General features: G+C 43.9%; 1 protein-coding gene across 2 annotated transcripts in view; it reads right to left on the reverse strand.

Moving 5' to 3' along the window:
- SPDEF (SAM pointed domain containing ETS transcription factor) overlaps positions 1–11,893 on the reverse strand; it is a 27,140-nt gene extending 15,247 nt beyond the window's left edge. For both annotated transcript variants that reach the window (XM_069073505.1, XM_069073506.1), the window contains exon 1: positions 11,473–11,893. In XM_069073505.1, the coding sequence (XP_068929606.1) occupies positions 11,473–11,893 (421 nt within the window). The remainder of the gene's footprint in view (positions 1–11,472) is intronic.
- Between the last annotated feature and the right edge of the window lie 2,271 nt (positions 11,894–14,164).

Genomic DNA, 14,164 nt, shown 5'->3' on the forward strand with positions numbered 1-14,164 from the left:
GAGAGAGAGAGAGAGAGAGAGAGAGAGAGAGAGAGAAAGAGAGAGCTCAGAGTCCTTCCTCCCTTTCCCTCCCTCTCCCCCCCTCCCATCCCCATTCTAGATACCCAGTTTGGTTGGCAGGGAGGAGTGGGCAGTGGGGGCAGGGACAGCAGAAGTACAATGAGGCTCTCCTAATGAACACCCTGGACCCAAGGGCCCAGTGCCCAGGGTCCAATGACCCGCCTCAGCTGCTTCTGCTTAATCAGGCCATTTTCCTGCCCATGTCAAAGCAATTTGTTCCTGTCTCCATTGTTCAGGAAACAGAGGCACCTCCCTGGGATCACCTGGGGTGGGGAGTGGGGAGGGTGAGAATCCAAAGGCCTCCCAGCTGACCAGGGATTCATAGAGGATTTGGGAGACCTGACTGGGGTGGGAGTGGGGTACTGGAAGGGGAAGAGAGGATGAAACTGAAGTGTGTGAGGAATGGAGGGGGGGAAAAACTCAGCTTCTTGTCTCCAGGAATGGGAGAACAGCTTGGGGGGGCCTCATCTCACTCTCAACTGCAAGAGACCTCCCTGGAGAATGGAGGAAGTAAGGGAGGAGCAGAGTCCCACGTGCAGATGGTTATAGAGCCCAGGTGGGGCTGCTCTGTGCCAAGGGCAGGGCAAGGCTCAGGTTCAGTGGTTAGAGGCACTGACTGCTAGTGCAGATGGGAACTCTGGATAAGAACACGGCAAGAGACAGGGAGAGATCCAAACACATGAGGGCTCAGGGACTTCTAGTCTGCATCTTTTTTTATGGCATTATTTTGTATTAGACCATTTCAACAAACATTTATTCAGCCATGCTATGGCTCAAGGAAGGGACAGTGTGGCAGAGAAGAAAGAATGCCCTTGTGGAAAGAGGCCTAGAGTTCAAATCCTAAGTCACCTCACTTCTCAATGGACCCAGGCAACTCGCTGAAACAGGAGTACTTAACCTTTTTTTTTTGGTATCACAGACCCCTTTGGTGGTCTGGGCAAGCCTATGAACCCCTTTCTCAGAATAATGTTTTTATATAATTGAAGGAAATGTTAGATTTCATTTAGAGGTTAAGGGAAAATAAAGAGGTAATTTTTTTCCCTTCCAAGTTCACAGGGACCCTGAAATCTACCTATGGACCACTTTTCTTTGGAGGGGTCTGTAGATCCCAGGCCAAGAACTTCTGCTGTAAGACTTTGCAGAACAGATATAGAGCTGCCTGGGGAAGAGAGAATTTCCTCACCAACCAGGCATTCCCCATATTAATGAAATCATAGATTTCTTCTCCTTTTCCCTTTCCCCTTTTCATTCTCCTTTCCTTACAAAAATGGAAAACAATACAGTCTTTGTACTTGGGGAGCTTATAGTCTAAAAGGGAGATCCAACATGTATACAAGTAAATATAGTGTAATATAAAAGTATAATGCAGAGTGTAAGAAAGGTAAAGGGGAGACTCAGACAGAGAGCCATCAGAAAACATGAGAAAGGAGACCTCTCAGAAGCAGGGAGCCCAGAAGCATTCAGAGAGGAGCCAGAACCTACACTGTTGTTCAGACCTTTTGTACTCAAGTCTGACTCTCTGTGACCCTATTTGGGGTTTTCTTGGCAAAAGTACTGAAGTGCTTTGCCATTTCCTTCTCCAGCTCGTTTTGCAGATAAGGAAGCTGAGTCAAACAGGGTTAAGCGACTTGCCCAGGGTCACACAGTTAGTAAGTGTCTGATGCTAGATTTGAACTCAGGAAGATGAGTCTTCAGGCCTGGCTGTCCATCCTAGCTGTCTCTATCAATATCATCTCTATGTTGCTGATTCTCAGATCTGCTTATCTAGCGCTAACCTTTCCAAGGACTTCCAGACTTATATCTCCAGTTGCCTATAGAACATATCAGACTGGATGTTCCATAGACACCTGAAACTCAACATGTCCAAAATGGAACTCAGTATCTCTCCCTTCCCCCACCAACCCTCCCTTCTTCCTAACTTTCCTGTTATTGTCAAGGGCACCAGTCATCCATGCTCTCGAGCTAGGCATCGCCCTTGGCTCCTCACTCTCGATCACCCCTACTCACTCACTGTATGACCCAATCTGTTGCCAAGTCCCATTCTACCTTTGCCCCCTCTCTCATACACACCCCCTTTTCTTTGCTTACACAGCTGCCACCCCTTCATCACATCATACTTAGACTATTGCAACAACCTGTTAGTTTTTGTTCTTCTTCAAGTCTTTCTCCCGCTCCAATCCTCCACTCATTCATCAAATTGATCTTCTTGAGGTCCAGTGCTGACCATAACCGACTCAATAAGCTCCAGGAGTTCCCGATTATTTTTAGGATCAAATATAAAATCCTGTGTTTGGCATCCAAAGCCCTTCTTTTCCAATCTTCTTAACCCCACCACATACTCTGATCCAGTGACACTAGTCTACTTGCTGTTCCTTGAAAAAGATGACTGATCTCCTGACTCTGGGTATTTTCACAGTCTGTCCTCCATTTCTGTGATTTTCTCCTTCCTCATCTCCCCTTCCTGGCTTCCTTCAAGCCCTAAGGACCTTCCGCAAGAAGTCCTTCTGTAAACAAAAATGCTTCTCCTAAGAAGTCTTTCTAGCTCCCCCTTAACAATAGCTATATGCTCCTTAATTTCAGATATAAAAGCATGCATACCCTTTGACCACTACTAGATCTGTATCCTAAAGATATTTTTGAAAAAGGAAAAGGACTTACATGTGCAAATATATTTATAGCAACTCTTTTAGTGGTGGCAAAGAATTGGAAACTGAGGAGATGTCCATCAATTGGGGAACTGCTGAACAAGTTGTATATGATTGCAATGGAATACTATTCTGCTATAAGAAATGATGAGCAGGATGCTCTCAGAAAAACCTGGGAAGACTTACATGTACTGATGCAAAGTGAAATGAGCAGAACCAGGAGACCATTGTGTACAGTAACAGTAATATTGTAGGATGATCCACTGTGAATGACTTCACTATTTTCAGCAATTCAATGATACAAGACAATTCAGAAGGACTTATGATGAAAAATGCTTTTCACCTCCAGAGAAAGAATTGATGGACTCTGAATGCAGATCAAAGCATACCTTTTCTTTATTTTTCTTGAGAGTTTTGTCTGTATTTTCTTTCACTAACATGGAAATATGTTTTGCATGACTGCATATCGTAACCTATATCAGATTGCTTGCCTTCTCAATGAGTAGGGGAGGGGAGGGAAGGAGAGAATTTGAAACTCAAAAATTTTTTAAATGAAGTTTTAAAATTGCTCTTACATGTAGTTGGAGGAAAATAAAATATTAAAATTTTAGAATGCTGATGCCTTTCCTATATTGATTATCTCCCATTTATCTTCTGTATAACTTATTCATACATAGTTGTTTGCATGTTGTTTCCTTCATCAGACTTTGAGCTTTCTGAAAACAGAGACAGTCTTTAATAAAAAAAAAATTTGGGAGGGGGAAGGCAAGGCAATTGGGGTTAAGTGACTTGCCCAAGGTCACATAGTAAGTGTGTCAAGTGTCTGAGGTTGGATTTGAACTCAGGTCCTCCTGACTCCAGGGCTGGTGCTCTATTCACTGCACCACCTGGCTGCCCAAAGCAGGGACTGTCTTTTGCCTTTCTTCTCATCCTTGGCACTCAGCAAAGTATCCAGCACGTAGTAGGCACTTAATAAATGCTCATTGACTGACTGACCAAGAAGAAGTCCTAAATAAGAAGAGAATCAAGAGAGAGCAGTGTCATATGAGACAGAGAGAGAATCTAGGAGGAGGGGAGGGCCAAAACAACCAACTCGCCTCCCTACCCCACCTCCTGGAAGATTCCAGGATGGTAAGCAAGTATGATTAGAGCCAGGTCTGGGGGTAAGAACAGCTCACATTTAGAGGGCACTTGAAAGTTTACAAAATGGTTCTTTCCAGTCTACTCAGCACCTAATGCCTTCTCTTATCAAAGTGCCTTCCATCTATGCCACGTTTCATTGATCTTATACATACCTATTTACATGTTGCCTTCCCCATAAAAATATAAGCTCCCTAATGGATAGAGCACCTGGTCCTGGAGTCAGGAGGACCTGAATTCAAATCCAGCCTCAGATACAATGCTTACTAGCTGTGTGACCCTGCGTAAATCACTTAACCCCAATTGCCTCGACAATACATTATACACACACATACACACATATATACATATATATACATATATGCACACACACACACACATATATGTACTCCCTGAGGACAGGAATAGATTTTGCCTTTTCTTATATTTCCAGAACTTAGTCCAGAGACTGGCACATAGCAAGCACTTAAATGGTTTTTGACTGATTGACTGAAACTTTCAACATACAAACTACGTATGATTGATTGATACATTCGTTACAGCCATCCGGAAATATATTAATATATTAATTTAATTTAATACATTTAAAATTAATATCTCCATTTGCAGATGAGGAAATCACAACTCAGAGATGTAAAGGGGCTTGCCCAGGTCACACAAGTAGTCAGTGACACAAGATTTGAGCCCTTTTTTTTAACTTCCAAGTCTAACCCACTTTCCCCTGAGCCATAAGGGAAGCAGAAGCCTAGAAGGCACCATGGAAGGGATGCACTTTCATAATCTTTCCTACATGGGTACATATTTTAGTGCCATAAAATCCCATTTCCTGTGGCTGTGTGGCTTTTATCATATGAAAGGTCAAGACAGGTGCCTTACAGAAAAGGCTCAAAGCTACCAGTAGAAAGTGACTAACAGCAGGGAACAAACTTCAAACTTTGCCTAAGGCATACAAATACCTCATCCCACCTCTGGTTATGCCTGTACACTGTTCAGCATGTGGTCTAGCGAACCTGTGACTATTTCCCTGGGTGAGCTTCCCCACCATCAAAATGGACTGACCAAATTCTGCCAAAAGTACTGGTTTGGGAAGTTGGTGGGAAGAGCTAAGAAAGTTCCCAGTGTGAGAGGTGAGAAGAATCAGGAGACTGATATAGCTGTGTGCTTGGCCAGACAACATCTTACTCCCCAGACAAGATGGCTGACCTACCCAATGACCAAGACAATTGCGGAACTCCTAGAAAAGAAGTGTAGTCTGAGGGAAAGAGAACCTGGAATTTGGAGTCAGAAGACTGGAGTTTGACAAATTCAGCTTTGTGGAACCCTATGAACCTACTTGGTATGTTATCTGTGTGATCCTGGGCAAGTTATTTACCTTTATTTGCTTCAGTTTCCTCCTTGGTAAAAATGAATGCATTAGATTCTAAAGTTCAACTGGTGGTTCAGTGGATAGAACATTGGGCCTGGAGTTAGGAAGTCTTGAGTTCAAATCTAACCTTAGACACATACTAGCTGTGTGACCCTGTCACTTAGCCTCAGTTTCTTTAATTATAGAATGGGTATAATAATAGCATCTACCTTAGAGGGTCGTTATGATGATCAAATGGCATAATATTCCTAAGAAGTACTTAGCATAGTGCCTGGTACTTAGTAGGTGCTATATAAAAATGCTTATTTGCTCCCCTTCCCCCACCTCTAAATCTGAGGTCATTCATTTAATCCACAAGCACGTGTTATGTCAGTCAGGAAACTGAGCACTGGAAATTCCATGACAAGAATGAAGTAGTGCCTGCCCTCTGGAAGCTTACATTCTACTGGAGGAAACCACATGTTTCTATTGAAGTGCTAGATAAATCAATGAAAACTATTTACAAAGAAATTATAAAGTAATTTTAGGGGAGGTACTAACAACTAGGTAGGAGCAGGAAATGTTTTGTCTTGGAGGGAATATTTGAGCAGAGCCTGGGGGGGGGGGCTAAAGATGCCAAGAGGTAGAGGGCGAGGAAGGATCAAATGACAGGGAAATCTGGACAGAGACACAGAGACTGAGATGGAATGTCATGTACAGGGAACAACCGATGAACCAGTTTGACTGGACCATAAAGTATATGAGGAGGAGTAATGTGAGATGAGTCTGGAAAGACAGGTTGGAATCAGATCATTAAAATGTCAGACAGGGGAATGGGCATTTTATCCTGGAGGCAATAAGCAGCCATTGACATTTTTTGAGCAGGAGAATAATGTAATCAATCTTGTGCTTTAAAAGGATTATCATTTTGGTAGTTGTGGAGAGTTTGGATTAGAGAAGGGAAGAGACTGGAGGTAAGGAGACCAATTAGGAGGCTGTTGCAGTCGTCCAGGCAAGAAATGATAAGGGTTTGAATTAGGGAGTCGTCTGTGTGAGTAGAGAGAAAGGAACAGATCTAAGAGATGTTGTTGTTGACATAGAATTGGCAAGAATTGGCACCTGATTGGATATGGAGAGTAAGGGAGAGAGAAGAATGCAAGATAACTTTGAGGTTATAAGTTTGAGTGGTTAGAAATAGTGACAATAGGAAGAGGGATGGGTTGGGGGGGGAGATAATAAGTTCTGTTTTGGACATGTTGAATGAATTTTGAGATGCCTTGTGTGACGAGCATTTGGAGTTATCAGTTAACAGGTCAATCAATAAACATTTGTGAAGCATCTACTTACTATATGCCAGGCACTGTGCTAACTGCTGGGGATATGAAATGAGGCAGGTGGTTGGTGATGCAAGCCTGAAGCTCAGGAGAGAGACAAGGACTGGATGTATAGAGCTGGGAATGATTCCAGTGGAGTAAATGAAGTTGGCAAGAGAGAGGGTATAAACAGAGAGAAGAAGGTCCATGCAGAACTTTGAGGGACATCATGACAGGACTTGGGTGATGATCCGGTAAAGGATTCTGAGAAGCAGAAGCCAGGTAAGAGGAGATTTAGGAGACAGCATTGTCACAGAAACCCAAAAAGGAGAGAGTATCCAGGAGGAAGGGCTGTTTGGCAGTGTCAGGAACTTTAGAAAAGTCAAGGATGAGGGCTGAGAGAAATCTGTTAGTAATTAATTTTTGTAAGCAGTTAAGAGGCCATTAGTAACCATGAAGAGAGTAGTTCCATTGTGTGATGAGGTTAGATGCTAGATTAGAACAGTCAGAGAAGTAGGTAAGGGGAAAAGAAAGGGAGGAAATATATTGGACAATAGCTTGAAGGGATGTGTGATAGTAATGGCAATTAAAGATTCCCCTGTATTGGCTTGGTTTTCAAATTGATTGTGTTAAAACCCAGAGTTTGTTAATCCCACCTGTGGGATGGGCTTGTTGATGTGAAAAGAAAGTCCTGAATTGGGAGGAGCTGGTGACGTAGATTTGGAGACACAAGAGAGAGGCGGAAGATCTTTTTTGGAAGCAGCACCTCGTGGAGAGAGAGAGAGACTAAGAGGATTGCTGGTGGCCGCTTTGAATTGCCCTGGACTTTTGAGACCTGCCCCCTGAGCTGCCAAGGACTGAGGAGACATGGCTGTTTTGCTGGTACTTTGTCTGTCTGTTTTGATGTTATTTTGCCAGATTTGTCCACTGGTGAAAGACTGTCCTGTTGAAGAAGTCCTGGAACCTGGCATTTGGTTAAGAAGGCCTGAGACTGTCCTGCAGACAGAGAGTGAATACTGTCCACTGGTGAGGGACAGTACTGTTGTTGCAGGGGTCTGGAGACTGTCCTGCAGACAGAATGAATACTGTCCACTGGTGAGGGACAGTACTGTTGTTGCAGGGGTCTGGGAGCCTTTCTGTTGGTTCAGAAGCCCTGAAGAAGGATTTTCTTGTTGTATGTTTACAGAAATCCTGGGAGAGGGCTTTGCTAATGTGTTCAGGGGTTCTAGGGCTGTTCTACAGACAGAGGATAAATTCATGAAGGGACTGGCAATGTATCTTATGGCCTTGCTAAGCCTTGTCTCTCCAGGAACTAAGATTGCTGAGAACTTGCCTCATGTCAAGATGAAGAAAAGACCTCCATTTGGGTATTAAGTGCTGTGTTTAAACTTGATGTAACTCTGGGGTAGATTCAATTGTGATCCAGGGGTGGGGAACTTTTGACCTTTTTGTGTTCTATGGTTGAGCAAATGAATGTATTTTACTTATGTTTAGAAACTAATCTCCATTTGAGAAGAGGGGCTTTGTGGTGGACTTAATTAAGGTATAGCCTAGGGATGGAGAAGTATTTAGAACAGAGACTTTGTAATTGATTGAATGATTGGAAGGTCCTGGGGTGGGGTAGTACTTGGAGATTATTTAATCACACTTAGTAAATGCTGTATTTTGAATGATGTCATGTTTTGATCTTCTCTGTTCTGGGTTTGTTACTGAATAAAATAGAGAGCACCTATGCTGGTATTTCGAACCTGGGAAGTTGCCTTTGCTTGGTATTACATTACAGGATGGCGGACCCAAGTGAAGGTTTCTTAAGGGAGAGGAAAATCTGGGCATGTTGATGAGCAGCAGGGAAGGAGTCAAGAGATAGGGAGAGATTGAAAATTAAAAATTGATTAAAGATAATTAAGGTGGCAGCTTGCTAGAGGAGATGGGAGGGGAAGAGGTCAAAGGGGTAAGAATAGGGGTTGATCTCTGTGGGAAGTTACCACCTCTTCATCAGAGACTGGAGCAAAGAAGAAAATAGAAAATGTTGGCAAGGGGATGGCAAGGACTTTTGAGGTATAAAATGGGAAGGAAAGGTGAGCAGAAAAAGTCACAGCAAAATTATTTATATTTTGAAATGAAGTCCTCTGCTGAGAGAAATGAGAGACTTCCATCAGAGACGAGAAGCTTTGGAATGCCCCCTGTGGGCATCACAATAGAGTATGTTAGGGAAGAATAAAAGGATTGACATTCAGCAGGGAGGGCCCAGTTGAAATCAGATGACATAAATTTGTAGTGGACCCAGTCCATGTTGTATGTGATTTCTCCCAGCGTTATTAGGCCTATGTGGGGGAGGGTAATTCAAAGTGTTGAAAAAGATAAAGACAGGACAAAGATGGTTGGTTGGGAGGATAGAAGGATAGATTGCCAAGTATAATGCCAACTATACTACAAATATTGTATACATTGCATATAAACTATACAATACAAATATTATACTATGAATACTACAAATGATAACTTCCATTATTCCACCCCTCTAAGATTTTTAAAGTGTTTCCTTCAGAGAAGCTCAGTGAGAAGAACACTGGATTTGGAGCCCAAAGACCTCAAAGTTCAAGTCCAGATTCTGAAGCTTACTAGTTGTGTGATCATGGACAGGTCACTTTACTCTTTGAGCCTCAGTTTCCTCATCTGTAAAATGAGGATTATAAGACATACTACCTAGTACACAGGAATGCAGTGAATAAATCAGTCTATAAACCTTAGAGCAGCAGATAATTATGAATTATTATTATAGAGGGGCAGTTAGGTGGTACAGTAGATAGAGCCTCAGGCCTGGAGTGTGACCCTGGGCAAGTCACTTTGCCCTACTTGCCTCAGTTTTCTTATCTGCAAAATGAGTTGGAGAAGGAAATGGCAAACCATTCCAGTATCTTTGCCAAGAAAATCCCAGATGGGGTCACAAAGAGCTGGGCATGACTGAAATGACTGAACAACAACAATTGTTATTGATTATAACAACAATAAGAATGTTAGGAATAATAAGAATGGGATAAGAAGGGCAGGGCTATTGAGCCCAGAGCTTATGTTATTATTACTGCTTAATTAGGATGATCTTAGGCTTAAGTCCCAGTCTTTGTTCCTGTGCTCTACAAAAAAAATTTGTTTTCATTCCTATCCCTTAAGTGCTAAGAAAAAAGTGCTTAAAAAAAAATACAACCATGGTATCATTCCGCAGTGAGGGGGGAAATGTCCAGGCAAGGCAAGGGATAGTAGCAGCCGTCAGGAGAGATGATGGAGTGGCTGTACCTCTATATTTGGGGGGTGTCTGCAAGTAAAGTTTAATTGGAATGAAAGCCCCCAGATGGGAGCCAGTCTGGCTCCTCTCCTTTCTCATCTGGCTCACACTTTAACAAATGTGTCTTCATTTCTCCAGTACCTAGCCTGGGGTATTGCATAAAATGACTGAGACAGAAATGAAGATGCGTGGAGATATCCAGGCCTACGTCAACACAGAGAAAACACATATTCCAACGTTCCCCTTCTCCAAACAGACACACAAACCTCTGGAGATGCCAACTTGTCAGCCTAACACATTGCACAATTCCCATTTATGTGACTGTGTTAAGGTTTAAGCATTTTCCTAGTCTCTGGAGCTGGGGGGAGGAACCTTAGAGTTCTGCCAGTCCAAACCCTCATTTTGCAAAAAGAGGAAACCAGAGCCAAGAGAGACAGTGAGCTGCCAAGATCCCACACAAACACAGAACAGCTGGGATTCAAACATTGATCTTGTGACTTTGTCTTACACCTCAGTCTGCCCTTCCTTCCCACCCCCCATGAAGCAAGGCAGGGCAAGTACTTTTACCTTTATTTTCAGGGAGAAGAAAGTCCAAAGAGGCCCAGCATCACGTCGCTCAGTAAATAACAGAGCGGAAGCCTGAAGCCAGGTTTTCTGACCCCATTACCATTGCTCTTTGAGCCACCCACCCCACACTTCTTAGATAGTGCAGAATTGCCAAGTTACAGAGCTCGGAGATCTCATCCTGAGATCACCTTAGAGACCAACCAGCATAGCTTCCCCTACTAACTAGCCCCAGTCTAAAGCCTGTGGGTCTGACAGTTCTGGGGTGTGGCGGGCACTTAGGAAAAGGAAATGGACTCAATTCTTGCCTGGGGTGGTTTCTTCAAGTTTCTCCGTGTTTTCACTTGGGGAACATCAGACATGCACCAAAAGTAGCTGGCATGGGAGAAGCTGTCACAAAAGGGGCAGCTTGGAGGAGGGCATAAAAGGAGCTCATTGAGGATCTCAGTTCCCTCCTCAAAAAAAAAGGAAGAGGGTTTGACTAGACAATTCCTAAAAGTTCGTTGCAGTTCTGACATTCTACATTCCTTGTCTTAACATTCAATATTTTAAGGTCCCTTCCAGCTCAGACTTTCTACGCTCTTTGTTTTAACAACTTTCTGTATTTTAAGGTCCCTTCCAGCTCAGATGTGCTATGTTCTTTATCCTAACAATATTTTATATTTTAAGGCCCCTTCCAGCTCTGACATTCTATGTTCTGTGTCTTAACATCCCATATTCCACCTCTGATAATCTATATTCTGTCATTTTAAGTTCTAATGACCCTTCCCCAGATTCCATGTCCTAAACTCAGATATTCCCCATTCTAGGCTCTTGGGTTCCTTTTACCTCTGACTTTGAATTGACATAAAGGAGAGTTTATGGGCAGGGTGCATATGAGACTCAGATTTTATTTTCTTAAGAGCACTACTTGGAGAATGAGGCTTCCTTCCTGGGTACCCATCAAGGGGTATGTGTACAGGGAGGGGGGGAGGCATGGGCAAAGCTGGGTGAGAAATCCCCTTCCCTTCCCCCACACTCCCAGCACTCTAAGGCTTGCTCTGGCTTCAGAGCCTGAGTCCCCCTGCTGACCCGCAGCCCAGCACCCAGCCTGCCCACGGCCCATCCGTCCCGGCCCCAGACCTGCAGTGATGTTGAGAAGCTTGCAGGCAGTCTCGATGTCTTTCAGCACCTCCCCGACCACCATAGACTGTACTTGTTCCAGCGAGTGCTCCTCCAGGGTCAGGCTGCCTGGGGAGTAGTCTAGACCAGCCCCCTGGGCCTGGCTGTCGATGATGGGGCACTGCTCTGGCTCCTTGGGGGCCTCTTTCTGGTCCTCGTCGATGGGACCCTTTCCCCCCCAGGTTCCCTCTTCAGGGTACAGCATATCAAAGTAGGAGAGGTAGAAGGCTGACAAACCCTGCTCAGGGGTGGCAGGGGGGCTGGGGCTCCAGGCTCTCCTCTCAGCCCCCGATCCCTTTTCCAGGCTGTTCCGTAGCCCTGTGTCAGGCAAAAGGAGGCGGGTTGGTGGCGGGGCACTCAGGCCGGGGCTGGCGCTGCCCATGGCTCCACTCAGGTTGACCGAGGTGTCTGTGGAGGATAAGAGAGTAAGGATTTCAGCTTCGCCCCCAAGGTCCCGCTCCCTCAGCAGGAGATGCTAAGCCTGTTAGGGGGATAAGGGGCAGGGCAGGTACCCTGCCTGGCTCGGGAAAGGCAGGGGAGGGAGCTCAGTGGCTTCAGGGTCAGTGGGCAGTGAGAAGACCAGACTGCTGTGGAAGACACAGGCTACCCACGCAAAAGGGAAATGCACCGTGGGTAGGGAGAGGCAGGTTGAAAGGAGGCAGTGCACTCTGGCCAGTGTCTCTCAATGGTGGGGTTATGGTTCTTCATCAAGGAACAGAGGGGAAAGAACTTCACCTTCACCAGAGGATGCTGATGAGACAATGGGAGGTTTTGTATAGATGTGAAGGTGCTGACCTCGTGAGTCTCTAGATAGGAGGGAGAGACCTTACAACAATAACAACAACAACAAAAGTAACAATAACGAGAGTTGGCATTTACATGTTACTTAATATAAGTTAATAAATTATATTGCTTAATAAAATTACTTAAACAAAGCAGTTTACAGATGTGACCTCATTTGATCCTCACACGAGCCCCATGATGCAAGAAGTATGACAATAATTATCCCCATTTGAGAACTGAGGAAACTGAGGCTTAGAAAAAGTAAGTAAATTGCCCAAAGGAGTGGCCGAGTCAGCTCTCCTGACTCCTTGGGGTCAGATCCTCACTCTGACCCTTTACGGACACTGTGGTACCTCCAAGACCCAGATCTCCATCACTCAGGAGCTAGAAGGTGTGGATTTGAGTTCCAGTTCTGCCCCTTACTACTTGGGTGATCTTGGGCAAGTCACTCTCTGTCATCTGTAAAATGAAGGGGTTGAACTAGGTGACCTCTAAGGTATCCTCCAGTTTCAGATCCATGGCCTTGTAGTCTCCCATTTCCTCTGGCCTTATTCCTCTGCTACTCACTCACTCAATCAATCTATCCTTGTGCCTCCAGTATAGGCAGGTTCCTAGGGTAAGGGGTTCTAACTATATTTCAGTCCCCTGATTTATTTCTCAAAAAAACAAAACAAAAAGGGTTCTCTACCTCTTTCCTGAATAACTTAGCCTACCACTGGAGTGTAAAATGCAATCGTTTCTGTTCTGTCCAGAAACTCTGAGGGTCTTCCCCTTCCTGACTGATTCTTCTGTGAAGGCAAAGTAGACCATCTTTTAACAACAGTTCTTACCTAGCCTTTAACTATTGAATGGGTGTTGCCTCAGACAAACTGAGACCCAGGGCGAGATGGGGGGTGGGAGGAGGAATCTTAGCTTAAAAAGGCCAAGGTCTCCCACTACATCCAGACTGGCATCTTGCCACTAGACTCTGATGACTCTGGAGGAGAGAGTGGAACTGATGATTTTGCAGTCCTGCTTCCCTTAAATCCAACTCACTTGCGAGTCAAGACATCGCCTTGCTGCTGTCATTGGTCCTCTTCTAGAACCAAGGATTAACAACAATCCTACTGTACCCCATCCCACTTCCACACACATACATACACAGATGAGGAAATGCCTTCCGAAGTCTCACTTTAATCCTTCCTAGGCTTTCTCAAGTCTAGACAATCAACAAAACAATAAATCATGCCCTGGTTTGTAGCATTTGCCAATTTCCTAGGTATAAATTGCTCACATTGAAAATTTCACTTATAAATATAAACCTTGGGCAAGTTTAATTTTCCTGGGCCTCAGTTTTCTCATCTCTAAAGTGAGAGAGGTTGGCTTAGATGGCCTCTGAGGTCCCTCTAGGATCCTATGATCCATAGGAGAGAAAAAGTAACGGAGAATGAATGGACTTGGGAGAGAGTAGCTGTAAGGTTGTTAGTCACTTCATGCACAGAAATCTATCTAAATGTTAAAAGCCTTGTTGTTTTAGTCATTTGTTTGTTTTTTTCAAGTTGTGTCCAAAAGCTACCACCAATTTAGTTGGTTGTGTTGATGTTTAATATTAAAGAATAACCCAGCTCCTGCTCCAGTCCAACTTGCCCAGTTCAAGAGTAAGGCTCCATAAGTTTTATACATATGCATGCCTGTAGGTATGTGCATACATATGTATATATATATATATATATGTATGCATATGTAGGTGTATATGTATATGTGTATACACACATATACAATTTTATTTTTTCCAATTACACTTAAAGACAATTTTTACAATAATTAAAAAAAATTTTGAATTGCAAATTTTCTCCCTCCCTCCCTTTCCCCTTCCCTAAGATGGTAAGCA

The sequence above is a fragment of the Petaurus breviceps genome, unplaced genomic scaffold, assembly GCF_028583685.1.
Source record: "Petaurus breviceps papuanus isolate PSGF00001 unplaced genomic scaffold, PetGlider_PUasm1.0 90865, whole genome shotgun sequence".
Lineage (NCBI taxonomy): Eukaryota > Metazoa > Chordata > Mammalia > Diprotodontia > Petauridae > Petaurus > Petaurus breviceps.